At 35.3% G+C, this 26,835-nt stretch overlaps 1 protein-coding gene across 4 annotated transcripts in view; it reads right to left on the reverse strand.

The window, feature by feature from the left end:
* The window catches only part of ARHGAP32 (Rho GTPase activating protein 32), a 199,228-nt gene that overhangs the window by 106,912 nt on the left and 65,481 nt on the right, over positions 1 to 26,835 (reverse strand). For 2 of the 4 annotated variants that reach the window (XM_069565475.1, XM_069565476.1), the window contains exon 2: positions 10,707 to 10,815. In XM_069565475.1, coding sequence (XP_069421576.1) covers positions 10,707 to 10,811 — 105 coding nt within the window. In that variant the 5' untranslated portion in view covers positions 10,812 to 10,815. Of the gene's footprint in view, positions 1 to 10,706; positions 10,816 to 20,644; positions 20,832 to 26,835 lie in introns of those variants that run through there. The other 2 variants (XM_069565474.1, XM_069565473.1) reach the window with 2 other exon arrangements.

Genomic DNA, 26,835 nt, shown 5'->3' on the forward strand with positions numbered 1-26,835 from the left:
TGTTGTGATCTTTCACAAAGCATACAAATATCAAATCATCAGACTTACTCTTGTGATCTTTCACAAAGCATACAAATATCAAATCATCAGACTTACTGTTGTGATCTTTCACAAAGCATACAAATATCAAATCATCAGACTTACTGTTGTGATCTTTCAGTGTAGACAAATATCAAATCATACTACTGTGCACTTGAAACTAATACAGTGTTACACTTCAATTTTATATCTCAATAAAAGGGAGGAGATACATAACATCATCTCAAATTTTAAAAATGTTTCTTATTAAAAAAAAAAAGAAAAAACTAGCCAAGACAGACTAAATGTTTAAATCCATGACTTTTGAAAAATATTAGGTAACAATGTATGAACTTACAAGAATTAACACTGGATATATAAACACCATCAGGAACAACAGGCCCCATTTTGTCCGAGGTTTTTGTCTTTACTATGGTTAAACTTGCTATAAGGTTAACAATAGTTAAACTTCCTTAGTTTATTTATAAGGGTTGATGTTTCATCATCAATTGTCCACAAAGTCTTCTTATTCTGTCCTACAGGTCTTCCAAAGGGAAAAAATGTTATTATATTCTTCAGTAATGAAATAGAACTCATTCCATCTTGCAATTACATTATGGATTCATTGAACCTTTTCATAAATCTAATATAGGATCTCAGCATTATTTTTCCTCTACCTAGACAGAGTTCCTTCAAACTCCTAGGTATTATTACATCAGTGTCTCTCATCATTCTTAATCCTACCACACTAGAAAAGTACAAAATTTAAAAAATACAGCTTTTTTAAAAAAAAATGGAAAAAAGGAAACACAGAGAAAAGGAGTTGGCAAACTTTCTCTTAAAGGATCAGAGGGTAAATATTTTAAGTTTATGGACCACACTGTCTCTCCCACAACTCAACAATTTTACAACACAGAAGCAGCCATCTGTAAATGACTTAATATAGATTCATGCTAAGAAAAAATTTTACTTGCAAAAACAGGCAGCCAGTAAGTTGAATTTGTCAACCACTGACCTACACCATTGACGCAGAAGTGAAATAAATCATTACCTAGTTTTTATGTTATGCTATCCAAATTGTTGCCCCATCTTTAAAGAAGGTACTTTATGTGGTATACCTAAAATTCATCTAACATTATAAATCAATTATACCTCAGTAGAAAAAAAATACTTTAAAAGCTTGCTGATTTTGGCATTTTGTTTTGATTGAATGTATGTAAGAATTCCATATTTTTCACTTTTCATCGATAACAGAAAAGAGAAAACTGACAACGATTTTTTACAATGATTAGAAACATTAAATGTTAGATGTGAATAAACAGCAAGCGGCATGTGAGATTCTAGTAACGTGGGTGAAATTGACCACATATATTAATATGACATCTCAGACTGATGATTATACACATCTATTATAAAAAATATGAGTCCTCTAGTCAGTCATTCAACTGACTAAAGGACTTATATAAAATTTTGCAACAACCTGGACAACATTCTTTTGACTTCTATGATATCTGTGCATCAAAATTCACTTGACATAAAGAGGTCTGCTATACTTAAATTCACATTAAAATTTCTAACATAATGGATTTACAACATTTGTTCTGTAAATTATTCATAAATTGACTCAAAATTTAAATATAAAGGAGTTTTCAAAAAAAAGAATGTACTGGCCTGGGTTGGTAAATGGTGATGACTTTATTTGGCAGAATGAAAACTAAAATATTACCTGTCCTTTGCAAACAGGCTTTCTGTGCTAGATGGGCCATTGTTCCTAACACACATCCAAGGATAAAATAAGGAAGCCTGCCAAGTCTATGATGCACCCAGGCAGACATACTAGGGACCACACACCTCTGCAACCACAACTACTAAACAGGAGGTAGAACCGTGACACAGAGGTAAAGTTACAGGCTATCTAAATGGGCCTGACAGGAAGACTCTGCCTAAAAACACAAAATGGTAATAATTAGGCAAAAGAACCAATGGTCCAGGAAGCAAGAGCGGATTTGAGAAAATATTTTTGAACCAACAGTTCAACAAGTTGATTCAATCAATTGTTGAATCAACAGTTCAAACATACCTATAACCATGTAAGTTTTGTCTAGCAATATTTTCCCATAGTCCAGAAATGTCCCAGGCGTAAAAAGTGGTATCATTAATTCTTTTAAGCATCAGTAAACAAAATTAAAAGGAAAATATAGCACTATTCCTCAACTGTCTGATAAACTAACATCTTCACCTACATATTATTCTTTGATAAAATAAATTTTCTTATATTTCTATTGAAAGTACCTAGCTTGAACTATTTCATTCTGTCGCTCTAAATCAAAAGTTAAGAAATTTCTCCTTTAGAAAATACTCATTAAGAGGTGGATGAAACTGGAGCCTATTATACAGAGTGAAGTAAGCCAGAAAGAAAAACACCAATACAGTATACTAATGCATATATATGAAATTTAGAAAGATGGTAACAATAACCCTGTATGTGAGACAGCAAAAGAGACACAGATGTATAGAACAGTCTTTTGGACTCTGTGGGAGAGGGCGAGGGTGGGATGATTTGGGAGAATGGCACTGAAACATGTATAATATCATATGTGAAACGAATCGCCGGTCCAGGTTCGATGCATGATATAGGATGCTCGGGGCTGGTGCACTGGGATGACCCAGAGGGATGTACAGGGAGGGAGGTTGGGGGGGGAGGTGTACACCCATGGCGGATTCATGTTGATGTATGGCAAAACCAATACAATATTGTAAAGTAATTAGCCTCCAATTAAAATAAATCAATTTTTTTTAAAGAAAATACTCATTAAGTACATTCATTCTTGGAAAACACAATTTTCCCAGTTTATCCATGTTATAATCATCACTTATTTATGCTTCCAAAACATAATTTATATCAATGTCACAGAAATAGTGCCACTCATCAACAGAAAATTAAAGAGACAACAGAGGGTATGGAACATACCACTTATCGAATATACCATGTTCATAAAAGCACCCACCATTTACAATTAAATTCCCTATGCATCTATCTGCAGCAATAAACTGACTTCCTATAAGGTTGGAGAGTATACCACAACTTACATATAAGCCATAAAAGAAATCCTCACTCGTTAAAAAAAAAAAAATACAATCTGGGAAAATTTTAAAAAGTGTCATCTGTAAGAAGGAAAGTATTTGTTTCTCCACAGTCTGAACCAGTTAAACCACACAGATTAAAGGGCATCCATTTCAGGAAAACATAATTTGATACTGAAAACTTGAAAAAATAAGAATTGGCAGTGTTTTATCCTGTCTGTTTCTATGCTCCCTAACCCAGACAATACACGAACAAATACCCACTCACACACAATCACACACATACACAGAGGAGTATTACTCATCCATAAATTTAAGAATGAAATCCTGCCATTTCAACAACATGAAGGAACTTTGTCCTCAAAGTGCTAAGTGAAATAAGTCAAAGACAAATACTCTCTTATATGTGGAATCAAAATAACAAAACAAATAAACACAACGAAGCAGAGGCAGATTCATAGACAGCACATACTGGTAGTCACCAAAGGAGAGGAGGGTGGCAGCGTGCAGGAAACAAGTGAAGTGGATGAAGAGGTACAAACTTCCAGCTATAAAACCAAGGCAGTCATGAGGAGGTAATAGACAGCATGGCTGACTAGAGTTAGGGACTCTGTACGGTGACAGGTGTTAACTAGATTTATCCTGGTGTTCATTTTATAATGTATAAAGATATCAAATCACTGTGTTGAACACCTGAAACCAACAGAATATTGTAAGTCAATTATACATCAATTAAGACAAAGTAGGCAATAGAAAGGGGACAAGCCCAAGGGTATTACAGTCTAAGAAAAGTATACCAATGGTCTCACTTTTGTTTAAAAAAAAGAATGAGAAAAGAGAAATGGGAAAAAAAGAGAAAAGAAAAGTGACAAGAATTCATTTTAATATCTGAAAAAGGATATAAAGAAGTAGGAAAATTCAGGATATTTTTCAAGGAGAAACAAATAGCTCAATCTGTCCAGAGAATGACAATTTCATTCATTCAAAAATTATTTATTTATAATTTACTATGCCGGTCACAGATGCTAAAACAGTAAACAACAGTGATAAAGTCCTCATACTCAAGGGGCTTACACCCTAACGAAAAAGAAAGGTAATAATCATAAATACTCAGTATTTGCAAGTACCACAGAGAAAATCCAAACAGTGTAAGACAGAGAGGAGGACAGGGCTGGAACTTCACCGGAGGTGCAAGGCAACCTGAAGTGTGACACGTGAAGGGGGTCTGAAGGTAGAGCATGGGCAAGCTGTGCAGACCCTGCAGGGAGAGCACTTCCCAGCTGCAGAAATACAAATGCAAAGCCCGGAAGCAGGCACATGCTCGGCATATTTGAGGAAAAGCAAGGAGGACAGTGTGACTGGAGCAAAATGATCATGGTCCTGCTTTTAAGAAAAATGAAATGAAACCACAAATGCAACGTTCTGAACTTGGGGGGACTGGAATAAAGTCAGCGTTATTAACGTAACCTGTAAAGTTAAAAAGAAGCAACTCACTTCAGGGAGAGGAAAGATGGGATTTCGTGAAAATCTGTAGTTAGTGGTTCCTACAGACCTTCTAGTGGGAAATGAATTCTTACCAGGCTAGAGTCATGGACGTGGCAGTCATCTGTACAAAGACAACAGTGAACCTGCAGGAACAGCAAAGACCTGGCAAGAAATTAACACACAGACAACGCACAGGCACTGTGAACGCCAACATTCAGTGGGAGAGACAGGAAGAAAGTCGACCCTTCAGGAGTGAGTGAGTGTGACTGCAGTTTACAAGTACGAATTTCTGCGTGTGTGTATGCGTGTGTGTGAGAGAGAGAAATGGGGCGGGGGGGGGGGGTGGAGAAGTGGGGAAAGGGCAGAGAGAGGGAGAAAAGGGGACAGAGTATGGCTGAGCACAGGCAATGCTCACAACACTGAGCATTAACCTTTTGCCTTCCTTTTTAGTTTTTTTGTATTTTGGAGGTTCAGAATTTATAACTGGTTTTAATTTTCCTGACTCTGGTTGTTAGCATGTGTATGAACATTTTCAACCAAGACCATTGACCTTATTTTATCAATAATAATTTCATTTGTTACATGACCTGCTTTTAGCCCTGAGCCTTGAACACATTCACTTTAAAGTAGAAAAGGAAACTGAAGTGAGAAATTGTTCCTAACAAAAAATTTCAAGAATTAACAGGCTCCATTTTGAGAATTCTGCAATGATCAATACTAAAAATAAAGTGAATGGAAAAACACTGAGAATTTAACTTAAATGACAATTTAAGTTAAAATACTTAAAACTGGTGAAAGATTCTCTCTTTTCAAGTTTTTGATCTTATTTTTTCAAGATCCTAATATTTATTTACTAAATGATTTCACTGTTAAATAACTGCAAATAAGTATTTCAATCAGTAATTTAGAAAAATTCTATAGCTTTTTTAAGAGATTTCTTTAAAAACTTTTAAGTTTAAGCTACAAATTTATGAACAGTAATAAATAAATCAGAAGCCATAAATCACAAAAGGACAGAGGCCTCTTTTAAGGTTTACTATTACTTCTCTTTTGACTTAAAAATGACTATGTACTACAGATCAATCACCACTAAGGTGATTAAATCAGTAATTGAAAGGCTCCCAATCAACAAAAGTCCAGGACCAGGTGGTTTAACCAGTGAGTTCTACCAAAGGTTGAAAGAAGAATCAATACCAATTCTTGCCAAACTCTTCCAAAATATGAAAGAGGAGGAAACTCTTCCAAACCATATTAGAAGTCCAGAGTTACACTGATATCAAAGCAAAACAAGGATGCAACAAGAAAAGAAAATTACAGGCCAGGATCTCTGGTGAACATTGATATAAAAAGCCTCAACAAAATATTAGCAAAGAAAATTTAACAATACATCAAAAGGATCAAACACCCTTGATCAAGTGGGATTTAATCCAGGGATACAAGCCTGGTCCAACATCTGCAAATCAATCAACATGATACATGACATTAACAAAATAAAGAATTAAAAAAACCATACGACGTCTCAATAGATGGAGAAAAAGCATGTGACAAAATTCAACATCCATTTATGATATTTAAAAAAAAACTCTCAACAAAGCCAAGTACAGAGCAAATATATCTCAACATAATGAAAGCTGTATCTGACACAGCCACAGATACCATCATATTCAACGATGAAAAGATAAAAACTTTTCCCCTAAGATCAGGAAAAAGACAACAATGCTCATCTTGCCACATCTATTCAACACAGTTGAAAGCCCTAGCCAGAGCAATTAGGCAAGGAAAAGAAACAAAAAGCACCCAAACGGGAAAGTGATGGTTTTACAATCACTATTTACAGATGACATGATATTATTATATTAAAAAAAATCCTAAAGACTACACACACACACACACACACACACACACACAACTGTTAGAATAAAGTTGGCAAAGCTTCATGATGCAAAAATCACTATACAAAAATCAGTTCCATTTCTATAAGCTAACAGTGAACTAACAGAGAAATTAAAACAATTTCATTTACAACTGAGATTCAATAAATTGAATAAAAAGAATACCCAGGAATTTACTTAACAAAGGAGGCAAAAGACGTGAACACTGAAAATTTTAAGACATGGGTGAAAAAAGAGTAAAAAAGACACAAACAAAAGAAAGATGCCCACGGATCGGGAGAATTAACACTGCTACAATGCTTACTCTATTCAAAGCAATCTTTACATCTACTGCAATCCTTACCAACATTCCAAAGGCATTTTTCACAAAAATAAAACAGTTTTAAAATTTGTATGGAACCACAAAAGACATGGAAGAGTCAAAGCAACCTTGAGAAAGAAGGACAAAGCTGGAAGCATCATGCTTCCCAATTTCAAACTATATTACAAAGCTACAGTAGTCAAAACAGTATGATATTGACATAAAAATAGGCACAAAGATGAATGGAAAACTATAAAAAGCCCAGAAATCAATCCACTTGTATACTGCCAATAAAATACAACAAAGAAGCCAAGAGTACAGAATGGAAAAAGGATAGTGTCTTCACAAATGGTGTCAGGAAAACTGGACAGTCACATGCAAAAGAACAAAACTGAACCACTATCTTATAACACACACAAAAACTAACTCAAAAGGATTAAAAACTTGAACATAATATGTGAAACCATTAAACTCCTAAGAAAAGACAGAGCAGCAAGCTCCTTGATATCAGTCCTGGAGACGATTCTTTACATTTGACGACAAAAGCAAAATCAAGAGAAACAAAAATAAACAAGTGAGACTACATCAGACTAAAAAGCTTCTGTACAGTAAAGGAAACCATCAACCAAATGAAAAGGTAACCTATAAAATGGGAGAAAATTTTTATAAATCATATATCTGTTAAGAGATTAATATTCAAAATATAAAAGAACTCACTGAATAGCAAAAAGAAAAAAAAAAAAGAAATCCAATTAGGAAAATGGGCAGAGGTTCTGAATAGACATTTTTCCAGAGAAGACATACAAACAGCCAACCTGTACATGGAAGGGTGCTCAACATCACTAACCATCAGGGAAATGCAAATCAAAACCACAATAGGTTATGACTTCATACCTGTTAGAACAGTTACTATCAAAAAGAAACAAGCATCAGCAAGAATGTGGAGAAAAGAGAAAATAGTACCTTTGTGCACTTGTAGTATAAATACAAACTGATCCAACCACTTCAGAAAACATTATGGAGGTTCCACAAAAAATGAGAACTGGAACTACCATATAATTCTGCAATTCAATTTCTGGGTATTTATCTTAAGAGAATGAACACCCTAATTTGAAAAAGTATCTGCATCCCTTTATTCATTGCAGAATTCTTCACATTAGCCAAAAATGGAAGCAACCTAAGTATTCACTGATTGATGAATGGATAAAGAAAATGTGGTATATATACAACAAAGGAATATTATTCAGCCATAAAAAGAAAGAAATCTTACCATTTACATCAACATAAATGGACCTTGAGGGCATTATGCTAAGTGAAATAAGTGAAAAAGAGAAAGACTAATACCATATGATCTCACTTATATGTGGAAGCTTTAAAAATATATAATTAATTTAACTGAACCAAAGTTACAGAGAACAGATTGGTGGCTGTAAAGGTAGGTAAGCAAAATGGATTCAGGTAGTCAAAGAGTCCAAACTTCCAGCTATTTAAATAAGTAAGTCCTGGGATATAAAGTACAGTGTGGTTACTATAGTAATACACAAAATTTACAGTATTGTGTATTTGAAAGTTGCTAAAAGAGTAAATCTTAAGAGTATTCAACCAGAAAAAAAATCTGCAGCTATGTATTGGTCATGGATGTTAACTAGACTCATGGTAAACATTTCACAATATACACATATATAGAAACATTATATTGTATACCTGAAACTAGTTCATAATATAGCAATTCTATCTCAATTTAAAAATGATTATTTATAAAATTTTTAACAATTCAGAAATCTCTGATTTTCTTTTAGATATGTATTAAAAAACTAATATTCTGGCCATATAACACAAATCAATAAAAGTTCAACACACCCTTTTATTTCTAAAGCTACTAAAACATTAAATACATGAAATTGTTTTGGAGAAACATTTATAAGGGTTTCTCTTAATAATAAACTTTATTCTCAACATAATATTTAATACAAACTATTATTGAAAGAGAAAAAGGTTCCCAACTTTCTTTACTCTTACTTCCTCATTAAAATTAGTATAACTTTCTAGAGAAAGTGTAGTAAAATAGCAGTTCAAATCTCATTTATATCCTTTTCATCATTCACTGTACTTTTTTTGCAACCTTGCAATGTACTATTTATTCAGTATAATCATTTTTAAAGAAAACATAATTATAGCACCTGCGTTCAATAAGTTTACACATAAAAAAATTAGAGTACCAATGTAAAAATAAAAGATGCTTAAAAACATATGATACAAACAGTAATTTCCATAGACAAACCAATGGGAACTCCAGGAAACAGAATTCAGTCACTTTCCATGTATACAGCATATGACATTTTAATACACAGTAAATGAACCACCACATAACAAATATCACCTTTCTTCTCATTCAATAAACTCAACGTAGATTTACTGCAGGTTATCAAAATAAAGGAGAAAACTGTGAAAGATTTTTACATGGACAAAAGAATTTATTGAATAGCCTTTCAATGGCATGCTGGCACCTCCAGGGATTACTTGATTCAATAGGGAGGTGTTCACATCTATTAGAGTACAAATTTGCAATGTTACATTATGCTAAAAGGAAAATATCAAGAGAAGAAACTAACAATTCTATAAATGCCTTATAAACAATGAATATGCTCAAGTAAAATCATATGCTAATAAACTGAAATATTTGGCAATCCCTGAGTGAAAAGAGACAGTTTCAAAACTGAAATACGTAAAATCTTATCACAAATCTGCAATGATAAATGAACATTTGCATTTAATTTGGATAAGAATCACTAAGTTTTAACTTTAATTAAATTTTATTCTCCACAAAACAAATTTCATTGTTCTTAGTGATGGATATGAATTACAAAAAGTTATAAAAGATTAAATGCATAACTCAAACTTCTGTGGAAAAACTACACTGCAAAGGAATTTTCCACCTATTAACAAATAAAAACTGCTTTTCCAGTATCTCAGTGAATGTAAACTCCATTCTTCAGGTTGATCAGTCAAAAAACTTGAAGTCATCCTTGACATTTCTTTATCTCATTCTCTATGTTCATTCATTAGTTAAAAAAAAAAAAAGTTGGTTTTATCTGTGAAACTATTGGTACATCCAGAGTCTAGCCTTTTTTTACATCTACCATCCTGGTTCAAGCTACCATCATTGTCCATCTATTACAACAATCTTCCAACTGGTCTCCTATCTCCTCCTCCTGTGCCTCCTTCTTTAGCCTACTCACAGCGATGAGAGATTTCCTATAAAATTTTAAGCCAGATCATGTCACTTCTTGGCTAAAAATCCTCCAACGGTTTCCCAGCTTACTCGGCATGAAAAACCAAAGTCCTCATATAATGGACTACAAGAAACCACTTCTCTGATCTCATCTTTCCCCAGTTCAGTTTCGGCCACATCCTACTCGTGTTTCTTCCAACTTGCTTTTTAATTCTATGCCACAGCCTTTAACTTGTTCTTCCACTGTCTAAAATGATCTATTCCCAGGTAAACACACTCCCTCACACCCCTCAGGTGTCTGCTCCAACCTTAACTCCCCTAGAGGCCGTCTTGCCATCCTATATAGCGAGCAACCCTTCTTCACACTATGTTCTGCCAATCTGATCCCACCACTCCGCATTATTTCTTCAGTGGCGTGTACCACCACATGACATACTATACGTTTATAGTTATTTGCTACCTTTTCTACCTTATTAAAATATAAGCTCCACAAAGGCAGGAAATGTGTGTGTTTTATTCACAGCTCTGCCCAAGAGTCTAGAATAGTGCCTTGAATAGATTATTTGCTCAACAGGTATTTCCTGAATAAATGAGCAACAGCAAAAAATTCTGTTTCTGTGAGTAATGCTTCCCCTGTTCCTTTTCTTTATGCAAGTAAAATATACATACACACATTTGCATAAAACTGATTTACCATCGCACTAAGTGTTTCCTCCCAGTCAGGCCGCTCTCGAGGGTGAACGTTTCTGTGTAGTTCTGGAACAAAATCATCCTCTTCAGAATGTACTGAGGACTTCATCTTCCTAGAGACCGAAACAAGAAAGACTCTGATAAGAATTCCCATTTCTAAGAAAGCCTTCCAATGACTACAATCCAAAGGATACGTCTAGACCTGGACATTTCCCATCCAAAGGAAAAAGAAGAGACAACAGCACTTTCTTTAAATTGTGGGAACAAGCTTTACCAACTTGCTTTTTCCCTCATTAAAAAACTATTTGATACTGACACACATTCATTTTATATTTTTTGAGATTCTTGTTCATAACAACAACAACAACAAAAAACTATACTTGATAGTATAAAAGTTCCACAGAGAAGTCTAAGAGACACATTTCTTGAGAAGTGACCTTAGGGACTGCTTACTCACGAGCGTATCTTTTCTTGATCTCTGGAGTAAGTCCCAAGCAGCAGTACAACTCTGCTTTTCTCTTTGATTCCCCAGAGTCTTTGTTTCTATTTCTGGTTTTAGTCTCTTTATGTCTGCTTGTGAAAGAATGTATTTAAATTCTACTGAAGAGAAGAACATCTCTGGGACATACCTGAAGTAGTCAGCTTGGTGTTCTAAGTTGTGAAACTGAAGCTACAAGGTGGCTATGTGTCTGTAAGTGATAAAAGTTAGTATCTGTCATCATAGGGAGTAATATACTTTCCTCCCTTCAGAGCATATTAATAAATTAGACTGTAAAGCCCCTTAAAATATTAAAGCTCTGTTCCGGCTGGTTTATATGGTCTGATAAGTGCTTACATAAATCTAATATTCCCAGAATTCCCAGAAAATAAAGAAACTGAACTTCTAACACTAACAGTGAACTAAACTGAACACTAAACTTCCAACGCTAAACTGAACTTCTAACACTAAAAACAGAACAGAGGTCTATTGAAGGCAGAGTTTTGGTGATTTCCAAATGAAAATGCCTCATAAAATTCTTAGTACGTACAATTTTATCATGCAAAAATTTAAAAAAAGTATCAACAGGTATATAGCGAAAAATCTTCCTCCCTTCCCTGTCTCCAGTCTGCCCATTAAATTCCCCACTTTATATGTTCTCTTAGACTTTATGAATATATATATTCATATATATAATTTTTCATATTAAAGAATATATCCATAAAAAGCAATGTATAAATATGCTACCTTTTGTGTAAAAAATAGGAGAATAACTTTATTCCTTCATCTCCACCCTAATCTTTACACCTGGGTCTCGCACATTGCAGGGTTCTCCCACATTACAGGCAGATTCTTTACCATGTGAGCCAGCAGGGAAGTCCCCAGAACACTGGAATGGGTAGCCATTCCCTTCTCCAGGGAATCTTCCTGACCCAGGGATCAAACCATGGTCTCCCCATTGCAGGGAGATTATTTACTGTTTGAGTCATCAGGGAAGCCCATGTTGTTCAGTAGCCAAGGTGAGCCCAACTCTTTACAGCCCCATGGACTGCAACACTTTTTACATAAAAAGTATCATGTTTCACACTGCTGTGTAGTTTTCTAATATTTTCTTAAGGACTTTCCATATCATTCTTTGCTATTTTTTCCATATATTTGCTATTATTTCCATATATTCTTTGCTATTTTTACATCTGTGCAATATTGCACTGTGGAATATCATACATATTCCATAATTTAACTCATCCATTACTAGTGAATTCTTCAATTATTTCCAATCTTTCACTACTACAAACTATACTACAAGTTTATAAGATATCATTTCAAGATATGTTCAGTATATATGAAAGGCAAATACTCAATGATGAAAAAAATTCCTTTTATAAAGTAGCCCATTTTTCTGTTGGATTTTTGGTCTTTTAAAATTCTTTAAAGAGATTAATTCTTCATTTGTAATAAGAATTCCAAGTATTTTTAACAGGCTGTCATTTGTCCTTGCTTATTTTGTTTTCTATAGTGCAGATGTTTTATATTTTATGTAGCTGAATTTCATAACCCTTTCTGAGTTTTGCATTTTAAGTCATTTCAAAATGCCAACCCTGATCCAAAACCTTTTCTTTTTTTTAATTTTCCCATGTTTTCTTCTGAATTTTTCGTGGTTTCATTTAATACATTATACCTTCTTCAATCATTTGGAAATTATCCTTGGTATGAGGCAGGTCTCCAATTTTCCTTATTTTTCACAGCTGCATATTCAGTTTTCCCCCAAAGAATTCATTGAATAGTACATAATGTTCCCGTTGGCTTTTGGAGAAGCCATCTTTACCATATCTTCCTATGTATTAGGGTAAATTTCCAGGCTTCTCATTTCACCCCCCTATGCCCTCTATTCATACCAGTACCACAAGGTTTTAATCACTGAGACTTCATACCATAACATCTGGTTACACTAATCCTCTTCCTAGCCTTGCTTTTTTCTTCTCCCCAAAGTTTCTTGACTCAATTACTTAGTCAAGCTCAATTTATTTCAAAACCAATTTACCTAGGTTTTTTAAAAAGCATTCTTATTATCACATTAATTTTATAATAAACATCTTTATGATGTTGACTATTATGTTATGAACAAGGTATATATCTTTTCTTTTGTTCCAAACTTCTATGTCCTTCAGCAACATTTTAAATTTTCTTCACATAGGTCTTGCAGTTCCTTAGTAAGTTTATTTCTGAGCATTTCATCTTTGTTGTTGCTCTTAAAAATGGCACCTTTTCTTCCATTATGTCTTCTAACTGGTTACTGTTGGATATACTGTTAGTAGCCCTGTTTTGCAAATGGGAAAACTGCAATGTATTAACACATCTCAGGCATTCCAGGTGTGATGGACCGCTTTCTACTAGAAGATCCCACCTCCCAGCCTGAAGAAGACACTGAAACAAGCAATTCTCACCTCTTGAGACCCACTGGACTGGGTGACAGACACCAAGATTCGGCCTCACTGAATGTTCCCCTCAGAAGCTTTCCCTCAAAAGCCATGAAAAAAACTACCAGTGAACTTCCCATTCAAGATTGCATATATGTTGAGAAATAGAGCTTTCCTTCTCCAAGTCTCTGAAAAGGAAGTAAGCCAAATAAAAGGAAAATAAATCCTTAAAAGATTAACATTGGGTGAGATCAGCAGGCCAGAAATCTTCAACTTCTGGAAGACAAAGAAGCAAATGGGATCACACTGACTGGTAAACCAGTGGAGAATAACAGAGGTTCAAGGAGGCTATACTCCCACTTCTCCCCACAACAAAAGAGGTACTTGCCCCCAAGGAATTAATAAAAGCTGGAAAATTACTCTGTAAATAAATTTAATAATCAATTAGAGGGACTAGGGTTATTAACAAGGGTGTGTTCACCTAAGAAAAGAAAGGCAGAAGCTATAGCATCATGGGACCACTGGAGAAAATCTGAAGGAGGGAGACAGAGAAGGGCAATATTGACCTGAGCAGTAAAAAGCTGCGATTCTTTCAGTCAGAACAAACAGAACATGCATCCTTAGAGAACAACGCTGCAAAGTTAAAGCAGAAAAGACAATAACCAAAATTATTATATAAATATTAAGTCAGTGATACATAAGAACGAGAACACGTAAAAATTACTTCACTCAAACTGAATCTGAAAGACTAAAGAAAAAGATGAAAAGAATGGCCTAAAGAACAAGTATAAGAAATACCTCAAATCATAAAATCAAAATGTGAAGATAAATCAGTCACCTGATGCAAAGAGCTGACTCATTGGAAAAGACCCTGATGCTGGGAAAGATGGAAGGCAGGAGGAGAAGGGGACAACAGGGGATGAGATGGTTGGATGGCATCACCGACTCAATGAACATGAGTTTGAGCAAACTCAGGGAGATGGTGAAGGACAGGGGAGCCTGGTGTGCTTCAGTCCACGGGGTCACAAACAGACATGACTTAGCAACTGAAAAACAACAACGACAGATACATCATGAAAGAAACACTAAGGAGATCAAATACGCAATAGATAGATTCCATGAGGAGAAAATTATTACTGATAAAAAAGGTAACAATTAAATTAATAATAAAATTCTAAAAATCTTTCCTAATATGAAGACGTATATCTATAGACTGAAAGTCACTGAGGTCCAATTGAAGATTTGATGACAAAATACACATAATTAAGAATAAAAAGAAAATTTTACAAGCATTCAGAAAGAGTAAGTTACCTACAAAGGAAAAGAAAAAAATAAATAAAAATAGCAGTGACTGTAGGCCAGAAATCAGAGTACATCACTCATAACTTATCTGAACAAAAGATTCAAGAAAAATCAACTAAATAACAGATGGACCAGAACAGACACTTTAAGATGGAATATGATAAAAAAAAAAGGAGAGGAAACAATGACACATATAATTAAATCTGACTGAATGGCAAAAAATAGTAAAATCATTTCAGTAAAACACTGGGCTTGGGGATGGGGACAGAATTTGTCGTACCGTCACCAAGTCATGTCTGACTCTTCGCGACCCCATGGACTATAGCCCACCAGGCTGCTCTGTCCATGGGACTTCCCAGGCAAGAATACTGGAGTGTGTTGCCCTTCCCTTCTTCAGGGCATCTTCCCGAGCCAGGGATTGAACCTGCGTTGCCTGCATTGCGGGAGGAAGGATTCTTTACTACTGAGCCACCAGGGAAGCAGGGGCAAAATGGTGATAAACAAAAGATTCATGGGGAATCACGGGGCTGAGAGAAGTACTCTAAAGACCTTATCTTAAAAGGAAGGGAAACAGGGAAGAAAACAGAGAGCCAAGATGAGGGCAAACAGCACATGTGAGTGAAAGAAACTGACTTGAAAATATGAGAGCGTGGAAAGGAAGCTAATCACTAACGGAAAGTAAAAATACAACAGGCGACTTCTAAAATTAACTATCTAGAAAGATTTTGCTTGTTCTGATTGTAGTCTTCCCAGGTTTGTCATTTTATATATATATTTTAAAAGAAATTGACTGTATTACATTTATAAACAGAGCTTTAAATGTTTCAAGGAATTTTAATTACTGTTTGAACGTGCAATTGACTGTTTAGGGGGGCTTATGGCACAAAGTGAAGAGGAACTAAAAGCCTCTTGATGAAAGTGAAAGAAGAGAGTGAAAAAGTTGGCTTAAAGCTCAAATTCCAGAAAACGAAGATCATAGCATCCAGTCCCATCACCTCATGGGAGATAGATGGGGAAACAGTGGAAACAGTGTCAGACTTTATTTGGGGGGGCTCCAAAATCACTGCAGATGGTGATTGCAGCCATGAAATTAAAAGACGCTTACTCCTTGGAAGAAAAGTTATGACCAACCTAGATAGCATATTCAAAAGCAGAGACATTACTTTGCCTACTAAGGTCCATCTAGTCAAGGCTATGGTTTTTCCAGTGGTCACGTATGGATGTGAGAGTTGGACTGTGAAGAAGGCTGAGCGTCGAAGAATTGATGCTTTTAAACTGTGGTATTGGAGAAGACTCTTGAGAGTCCCTTGGACTGCAAGGAGGTCCAACCAGTCCATTCTGAAGGAGATCAGCCCTGGGATTTCTTTGGAAGGAATGATGCTAAAGCTGAAACTCCAGTACTTTGGCCACCTCATGCAAAGAGTTGACTCATTGGAAAAGACTCTGATGCTGGGAGGGATTGGGGGCAGGAGGAGAAGGGGACGACAGAGGATGAGATGGCTGGATGGCATCACCGACCCGATGGACGTGAGTTTGAGTGAACTCCGGGAGTTGGTGATGGACAGGGAGGCCTGGCGTGCTGCGATTCACGGAGTCGCAAAGAGGTGGACATGACTGAGCGACTAAACTGAACTAAATGCTTAAGCTGAGTCCAAAACTTAAGGAGAAATAAGATTAAAAATTTTTCACTTTAAATACACAACTTAATAACCAAGAACTCTGATATAGTTTTATAATTTTCTGTGCTCTCAGGCCCTTCTTGTACATTAAAAAAAAAAAAAAAAAAAAAACCTCATACAGACAGATGTAAGAAAGGCTCACCCTGGATTCCATCCCGAAGAGTTTAATTAGTGAAATACCAAGAAAGTCTTGCACTGGCATGCTTCATGGTTAAGACAGACTCATTTCACACATTAACAAAGACAGCCTAATGGCTAGACTCCAACACTGAACAAAATTTTCTGAGATTAAGCTTTGTTCATATCTGACTCCGACTGCCATTAAATTTACTATTTCTGTGACACTGATGAGATGACTTTGAGTGAAAGTTACATTTCATATTGAAAGAATATTTCAGGGAGTAACTATACTCCAGATCACACACCCAAAGTTACAGAGTAATAGAAATATCTTTTTTGTTTTTTTGCAAAATACACCTTTTTTTTTTGGTATTGTACATAACAGATTATTAAGGGTGTGATGACTATGAAAAATCACAGAGTTTAAAATAGGTCTGGGTGTGATACTGATATATATGTCAATGATAAGCTGTTATTGCTACCTCTCTATCCTGGGATTCCTAAAATGAAACATTTCTACAGACGACAAAAGAACAGCAAACATATTAAAAGCAAAGAACTGTGGGTTTCCAGAGGAATTTAGCCATTAAAATAGCCATCCTAGATCTGAAAGAAGATCTACAAGAACTAACATATTCCAAGCCCCTGTTACCTATTTGGACTGCTGCAAAATCTTTTAATTCAAAATCTTCTTTTAACTCATTTCAAATAAGGCAGAGAATGAATAAAGCAAGCAACCAACCAACCAATCAGATACATGAACCACTTATTATTAGCTTTATGATGCTATAAACCAACAAACACATTTCAAAAAAAATTAAAATGTACGCCAAATTATCTAGCTTAACTAGAGTCAGAAGCTTCTCTTCTTAAAAACAACTGTCTTGTAATGGAGATAAAAGTGAAGATCTGACTGAGATCTGTGCATCTGTAGACTCTAATTTTTAAAGGTATACGAGTTCTAAAAATATGGTTTAATTATACACACATATCATCTCTGTAAATGTTTCAAACTCTATGTCATTGTTTGTTATACATACTAGGCTATGTATCTACAATAATGTGATACTAGAGAACACTAATCAAGGTCCTATGATAAATCTTTCCGCCCTCAAATGCCAAAAAACTAGACCCTCTCATGACCGTGAGTCAGTAATAATTCCCAGGTGTCCTCCAGGTCACATCTTTAAAAGGTCACATTACTGTATGCGCTATTTCACTTTCATGTTGGCTGTATAACTGATACATCACCAGTGCTCAAAAATTCCTCAGAGAAGGAATTTCAGAACTGAGAACTAAGCTGTAGCTTCTTAAAGGTTGTTATTTACTAAAAAATAACATTTAGCAGCAGATATAAAAAAATTTTTAATAAAACTGAAGAAAATTTTTAATAAAACTTTCAATATTAGTTACACTTATCTACACATATGGTTTATGTGGCTGTCTGAGCTACAATTTCCTCATCTGAAAATGGGAAATAACAATACCTACTTGTTAATTGGCTATACCCCAAAACAAAGTTTTAAAAAGTTTTAAAAAAATATTAAAAAAAAAAAAGAATGAACTTAAATCTAATTCGTAAGTTATTCGGAGAAAAAGAATAGCACACAGTCTTCTGCCCTTTTTCTGAGTGTGTGCTCGCATGGAAATTAATTAGACCGTAATCATAACAACAGGTTAGTTAATGTATATCAGCACAGATTTTAAAGAAACAGGTAAAACTTTTCTATATTTTTTAACTATTAAACTGATTTTACAAAAACAACTGTCACAGACAACACTGAGTTCACCATAGCTTCTCTCAAGGTTACAGCCACAACTTCCACTATCCAACCCTGATCTTCGATACCCACACACATTTTTTCTGCAAGGCATCTCAGCTGGAACATCAAGGCGAACGCCATGCAAGCACTCTGCTGCGCATTTCCTCATGTCTGACTGCTGAATAGGTGAGAAAGACTACATGAAACGTGGCCTTGCCTTGATCTCTGTCACCCTTATAAATAAAATAAGATCAAATCTCAAAGGCATACTTGGTTTGGGAGAGTCATGATGACAGTCAGATATGAAATAATATTGTCAACAGGACAAATGCCCTACGGTGTCATGGTTTCCTAAAACAATGCACCACCTAGCTCAGTTTCTCGGGGATGAAAATGTGGTCCCATGGTCCTAAGGAGAAGAAAAACTCAGGCCTACACGGACGAACTGTCGAAAGAAAACCCCAGAGAGCCTCCTGTTGCCTCACAAGCAAAGGGAGGATCTTGGAACCAAGTCCATTACAACAAGGACATGGCTGTCTCCTCCTTTGACAAACAGGCTAAAATAACTTCCATGACTTTAACATGAGGCCAAACAGTTCTCACACAATAAATACCTTATTCCCACTGACTGTTCATGACACACGGAGCATATTTAAAACTATGGAATATGTGATATGAAACATCAGCACACCTTGGGAGAGAAGTAGCTTAGGCCAGTAAGAGAGGCTAAAATAAAAACTATAGAGAGAATGAAAAAGTTGACGCAAAAACAGACTTTCACATGCTAATAAAACATTCATTTTCATACTTTCATACTTTGAACACTGTGAATTATTCTTTAAAATTTAAAACATATTTCCTATTCATTTTAACCCACACTAAATTTGTTAATCAGTGGTTATCAAGAGTTCCTAACATTCAATGTGATGTATGTGAAGTGTTAGTCATCGTTCAGTCATGTCTGACTCTGGCAACCTCATGGACTGTAGCCCACCAGCCTCCTCTGTCCATGGAATTCTCCAGCCTATAATACTGAAGTGGGTAGCCATTCCCTTATCCAGAGGATCTACCCAAGGTCAAAACCCAGGTCTCCTGCATTACAGGCAAATTCTTTACAGAATGAGCCACCAGGGAAGCCCCAATATTCAATCTCATCTGTCATTTAACCTAGACTTTAAAAGGAAAATCTGTGAATAAAAAAATCCTTTGAGAAAGAAAAACTCTTTTTCAAATACTAAAGACAAGATCTGATGAAAATAATGATCCAGTCTCCTACCCAACTACCCATAGATAAAATTGTAAAAGGTGTTTTAATTGCCCATGTGGGTGGCAGTGATAATATGTAGTATAAACTTCTTCGAGGTTTTTTTTTTTTAGTATCTCCAAAAGAATTAATTTGTTAACACCTGTTGAAAAAGAAAAGCCAGAATAAGGCCTCCTAAAATTTGTAACAGCACAACAAAATTAATACACAAATGGTACTGTGTGTACAAGGGGGGTGAGACCTCTTTCTTCACTAATGCACTGAACCTGGAGAGCTGCTTAATCAGGTGGCCTTCCCAAATACTTCATTTATGAAGATACACTTAGAGATCAAACCAAGAGAGATTTGCTGGGGCAGGTGGGAGGAGGAGAGCTATAAGGTGGGTGAAATATAAGGTCAGAGGCTTTGATCCATGAAATAATTAATCGGTGGACATAATCAAAATGTTTCATACACATGAATAAGGGAACAAAAGCAGCCACACACACACGCACACACACACACACACGAACATATTGCAAGGAAAAAGAGAAAGAAAAATCTCTTAGATTCAGATCCAAGTCACTTCTGTTAGGTACAAATCAGATACAGGAAGGGGTAATAGTTCATTATGAGTCTCTACCTGAAATTCCTGAAATGCTACTACAAAACCTGTCTAACACCTTCTCTTCCTGGTGTTCTAACAAGTCATTTAAAATGCCTTTTACAAGCTCTGGGCAAGCTGTGGAATGAAGAATGCTATATACACAACTAGAAACCCGTCCTCTTCAGCTCCAAATCTTCCCCCAGAGAAAAGAAATCTTACTGAAAAGAGGTTAAAACAAAGAGGATAGGGGGGTTGGGGAGCACAGAAGAGGGAGGCGGGGAGAGGGACAAAGGTGAGACAGAGAGAAAGAACGGACTGTGAATTCCGTATTACCTGAAATGCTCTTCCCCTTCTCCCTCTTCACTGCCAGTCACCTGGGTTATAACTTCCGAATCCAACCAGAACACGCTGTCATCTCCCGATGCGCTACTCTCACTTTCGGTCTCCATCTTGTGTTTTAGAAGTTCAAACCTCAAGGCATGGGCAAAAGCACAGCGGTGTCCAGGCTGTTCAGCTCTACTGATGTACACACAGGTATGCGGCTGGGGCGCCAGTAATAACGTGATCATGCGGGGCCACAGGCTGTTACGTGCAAGGTTAATTACAGCTGAGGCAAAGACAGGAAGTCCCACGAAGCACCCTCAATGTGTCAGACTGCTACACCTGGGACACCGGACCCCTCCCACTCCTTTAGGCTGTGTGACCTACATAACCAAACACACAACCCAAATGAAGATGAGTTTTCACCAGTTCCTATTCTTTTAATAATTATTTCTCTCTTCTCAAGCTTTCTAGCTATTAAGTTGAATTTTCTTACCTATATCCTTTTTCTACCTCAGACTTTATTATTTTTTTAATTTTTATTAGATATAGCAGACCTCAAAAGCACTGTGAGCCAATTTAACATAATTAAAATTTATACAATTTTCACACAACAGTAGGATACAAATTCTATTCACATTCCCCTTAAATTGAAGTACAGCTGAATTACAATGTCATGTTAGTTTCAATTGTATAGCACAGTGATTCGGTTATACATATGTGTGTGAGTGCGTGTGTCTGTGTATTCTTTTTCAAACTCTTTTCCCTTACAGACTATGACAAAATTATTGAGAATAGTTCCCTGTGCTATATACTAGGTGTTTGTTGGTTATCTATTTTATATAGTAGGGTATATATGTTAATCTCAACCTCCTAATTTATCCCTCCTCCTGTTTTTCTCCTTCGGTAACTATAAATTTGGTTTCTAAGTCTGTGGGCCTACTTCAATTTTGTAAATAAGTCCATTTGTATTTCTTTTATTAGATATAAGCAATATCATGTGACATTTGACTCTGACTTCCTTCACTCAGTATGATCATCTCTAGGTCCATCCATGTTGCTGCAAATGGCATTACTCCTTTTAACTTAAGCTGAGTAATATTCCATTGTATACAGGTACCACATCTTCTTTATCCATTCATCAGTCAATGGACATTCAGGTTGCTTCCATGTTTTGGGTATTGTAAATAGTGCTATGAACGCTGCGGTGCATGTATCTTTTTTAACTACAGTTTTCTCCAGATATATGCCCAGGAGTGGCACTACAGGATCATATGGAAACTCTACTTGTAGTCTTTTAGGGAACTTCCATACTGTTCTCCATAATAGCTGTACCGATTTACAATCCCACCAACTGGGAGGAGGATTCCTTTTTCTCCACACCCTCTCCAGCATTTATTATTTGTAGACTTTTTGATGATGGCCATTTTGACCAGAGTAAAGTGATATCTACCTCATTATACTTTTGATTTGAATTTCTCTAACAATTAATTAGTGATGTCAGGCATTTTTTCACATGCCTGTTGGCCATCTACATGTCTTCTTTGCAGAAATGTCTAGTTAGGTCTTCTGCCCATTTCTGATTGGGTTCTGTTTTTTTAATATTGAGCTGTATGAGCTACTGTGTATTTTATAAATTAATCCCTTGTCAGGTACATCATTTGCAAATATTTTCTCCCATTCTATAGGTTGTCTTTTCATTTTGTTTATGATTTCCTCCATAAGAGGAGGAAACAAGAATATCAGAGACATATAGGTTTCCTCCATAAAGGAGATAAGAACATACAAAGGAGAAAAGACAGTCTCTTCAGTAAGTAGTGCTGGTAAAACATTCTCTAACATGGTGTACAAAAATAAGCTCAAAATGGATTAAGGACCTAAATGTAAGACTGGGCACTATAAAACCTTTAGAAGAAAACATAGAACACTTTCTGATTTCTTTTTAAATTCACCTCCTAGAGTAATGGAAACCAAACAAAAAAACAAATGTGACCTAATTAAACTTCTAAATTTAATTTAGATTCTAAATTTAATTAATTTATTAATTTAATTATTTAATTTATTTAATAAATTTAATTCTAAATTAAAGTTCTCTTCTCTTCTCAATATACAGAGAAGATAAGCAAGGTCTAGGGACTTGCCCATCTTCATGCCTTCTAATATTACACCCATCTTTCCTTCCCCTCAAAAATAACTGCCATATACACCTTTGCTCAGGTATCCAAAGTGGAACACAACAGCCTGGCCTGTTCATGGCCTTTTAAAGGGAAAAAAAAAAGTAAGTATCATAAATTAAAAGATGCTGACAATTACAGAAATAGAAGCATGCAACATTTTTACACATAACTTAAAATGCAGACGCACAGAGGAGCAGTAAAATGACTCGCTGGGAAGTGAGTGAAAAGTACAGCATCTCCAAAACCAGCAACAGCACAACTGTTACTTAAAAAACAGCCATGCTGGTACCAACCACCCAGGTACGGGTGTCTGCCTTTTACTGACAAGCCTGGTTTTACACTAAATCTGACCAGATAAAACTTTAAAAGGCATCTACTGGGACATCCTTGAATTTTCATATTTGAAAATACAGGAAATGAACCATCCAGCTGACTTTGTTTATAAGGTACCTTTCCGTTCCACAAAACTACAATTTATATATGTGTTACTATTTTAATTTTGTTGCTCCAAAAACTATATAGTTTTAATCTACTGACCACGTTGGTGATTCCAAAGAGATAGTGAGGAGACAGAATTAAATTTAACCCCTTCCTCATTTCATCCACGGAAATAAATTCCCAGTGGATCAAAGATTTAAATGTAAAGATAAAACCATAAAAGAAAATCATGGGAAATCTTTTGTTCACTTCACTGTGAGGAAGTCCTTTCTAAATATAACTTTAAGAAGCCTTGAAACCACAAAAGACTGATACATTTTACTACATACAAATTTAAAAATCTTCCCTAACCAAAAAAAAAAGTCTTTAATTATGAATAAAGTCAACTGTAATTAATTAAGTAAAAATATTTGGAACCTATCACAATGGGTTAATTTCTTATACACACACACACACACACACACATATATATAAGGTGCCTATAAATCTTTAAAATCCAACAACCCAAAAGATAAACAGGCAAAAGGCATAAATAGAATAATAACAGAAAGACATGAAAGAATCATAAAAACATAATAAAACTTATTTACTTCACTCAATAAAAATGAAAAAAAAAACCACAATAAGATGCCTTTTTAATCTATCAGGCAAAGATTTTTTAAAGTTTTAACAAGCTGTCTGGAAGAAGATGTGGGAAAATGAATATACACTGTTGGTGGGAATACATATTGGTATAACCTTTGTGCAGGGCAATTTAGCAAAAAATCATGTGGTTTCATAGATCCTATACATCTTTCCTTCTAATCATTTATTTCACTCTTTCACTCTCATGGTTCATTTGTCTCCCTTCCTCAAGCACTTTCAAACATGAAAAAGTACACCATTAAGTGGCATTTGCACACAGAACATCACGAGCAGTCTGGCTAATATGAAGCATCGGGAAGTTTCCTCTTCCAGTCCTGCTGTTACATCAGATTCCCACCTTTCCACCCCGCATCCCCGCTGCAGGCAGAGCCTCCTTCCTCTCCTCCCAAGCTGACTTATGCACCAGGCAGTCGTTCGTTCAAGACTTGTTCTCACAGTTCTGACTGTGCTATCAGAAGCTTTACAAAAAAAAAAAAAAGTGTTTAAATTCAGAATCAACATGTGGTCGTTCTTCTTTGTTCTCTTCTTTGGTAGCTTAGAAATATCTAGTAAAAATCAAAGGTAGGGGCAGTTAAGAAACCAAGCAGAGTGGGACCTGTGGCCACCAGAGGTTGAGAGGGCCATTCTTACAGCCCATAGCGGGGATTTAACCCTTTTCCCTGATTGGTTTAAAATCTGACCGGATACCACTCCCACCGCAAACTTTTCAGAGCACAAGTTCCTGACCTAAATCCCAAAAGTCCCTATCAGTAGTTTAAGAACCAGCTGATTCTTCATCTTCTACTGACCAACAGGCAAAGAAGTTGAGGGAAAGAGAAGCTCCCAATTCCTATAGGAAGGGGAAAAGCATTCTTAGCAACAGTTTAAGAATCCCAAAGTAGAACGCTTTTTTTTTTTAAGAGAAAAACAATTTGAAGATATAAAGCCATTAAAATGTAGAATGAATACATAGTAGAAGAATGGTTGATAATGGATGACATTTGAACATTTTATATGGTACTTTTTACATTAGAGGAAAATCTTCAGTCATTGAAAATATCTTAGAAGGATTCTTGTTCAATTTTTCTAATACAATTCTTTGATACACATGGATACACTACAGTCAGACACACATTTCACGTTTAGAATACATAATTTTCTGAAGAGCCATGTGGTGTATCTATTGTAGAATCATAGCTGTGAAGCATTCTGTGGACAAGCTTTGTCTACTTGGCTAGAAAATGGAACATTTCATGTTAGAGAAGATTTTGCTTAGTAGAAACATGTATTTAGAGAGAGCACTAACTCTGAACTGTTCAAAAGAACTAAATAAAATTTCCAAACAAAATGGCTACGTGAATATGTCATCACAAAAACATATTCATGAAAAAAATTAGTTTCATTTCAAAAAGCTGATTATAAAACTTAGGGGGAAAAAAACAGTTTTTCAATAGAATTGGGAGTATCAATATTTTGAAGTCAGAGACTCAAATCTCAACCATGCTGTTTACAAATCGTGTGGTTTGAGGCAAGTAACTTAAATTGAGTCTCAGTTTGGTGATCTCTAAAAGAGTAATAACAACCCTGCAAGGTTAATGTATGTATTAGAAATAATGCATGTAATACAATTATCATATTATTCAGTTCATAAGACCTGGCCCAGAAATGATAGCCATCATTTTCATCATCATCACTGAAGCCATAAAATGTTTTCGTCACTGTGATTATACAAACACTGAAGAGTAAGAAATCTCAACCTGCAAATGTCTGGCTTAACTCTGTAATTTTTACCATTATTTTAAAAAGAGTAGTAATTTAATAAGTAAAAGAAAACCAAACTCAATTAAATTAAGAGGTTGTTTTCTAATTACCTGAATTCCTTTTCTGAATGTGAAGAATGCAAAATAAAAAATCAGAACTAAAAGCTTATGCATTACAAAGTAAGTGCATATAAAATTAGATCTTAAGTCAATTCAGCATGATAGTTTCAATCTTCTTAATAAGTGATATTAGGTGCAAATTACACAAGTATATGAAAAAGTTCTCTCAAAACTCAAGTGAAATGGTCTATCGTTTTAAATTAAGTTCTACATCTTTATCCAAATAAACAAAGATTAAAGGCATACTTTCTGGTATTCAAGTTTTAAATATATATATATATATATAAAATGCTCATTATAAATGTAGAAAATTACTTGCAATAAACATAATCTCAGGCTATGTTTTCACTGAATCACTACCTACCATCAATTATTACACATTCTAGAATCATCTCATATAAATAATATTGGTTGAAGAAAAATACTTCAACTGGACTCCTCCAATGCAATTTTTAACCATTGTATTTGTTTGGAATCAGTAACTACAAAAAAAAATTTTTTATGTGATTCCATTATAAGAAAAATCATATTTTCAATACACACACATATAGAAAAAAAGCTTGGCAATCTACACAACAGAAGACTATGGGCAATTCTTACTTTCATCTTTAAATTTATCTACAATGTTTAATTTTTAATATAAAAATATATTAGCTATTTCAGTTTTTAGTTTTAAATAAATTAACTTCATGAATTAAAAGATCTACTCTAGTTTCTTCTCTTGAATAGTTGAAGGCTAAGTTTCCATCTCAACATACCATAGATATCAATGAATATAATGAAAAGATATAATGATAAAAATGACATTTTATGCTGTCTCAAGCAGTATTTGCAAAATAATAAAGCTGTCTTTAAGTGTCGATTCACAATCTTCATGTTATATCACTATGCCTTTGCTGTGATAAGCAGAAACTGAACTAACTTGATGTTAGCTGAAACTCCAATACTTTGGCCACCTCATGCGAAGAGCTGACTCATTTGAAAAGACCCTGATTCTGGGAAAGATTGAGGGCAGGAGGAGAAGGGGACGACAGAGGATGAGATGGTTGGATGGCATCACCAATTCAATGGACATGGGTTTGGG

Source organism: Ovis canadensis, chromosome 21 (assembly GCF_042477335.2).
Source record: "Ovis canadensis isolate MfBH-ARS-UI-01 breed Bighorn chromosome 21, ARS-UI_OviCan_v2, whole genome shotgun sequence".
NCBI lineage: Eukaryota > Metazoa > Chordata > Mammalia > Artiodactyla > Bovidae > Ovis > Ovis canadensis.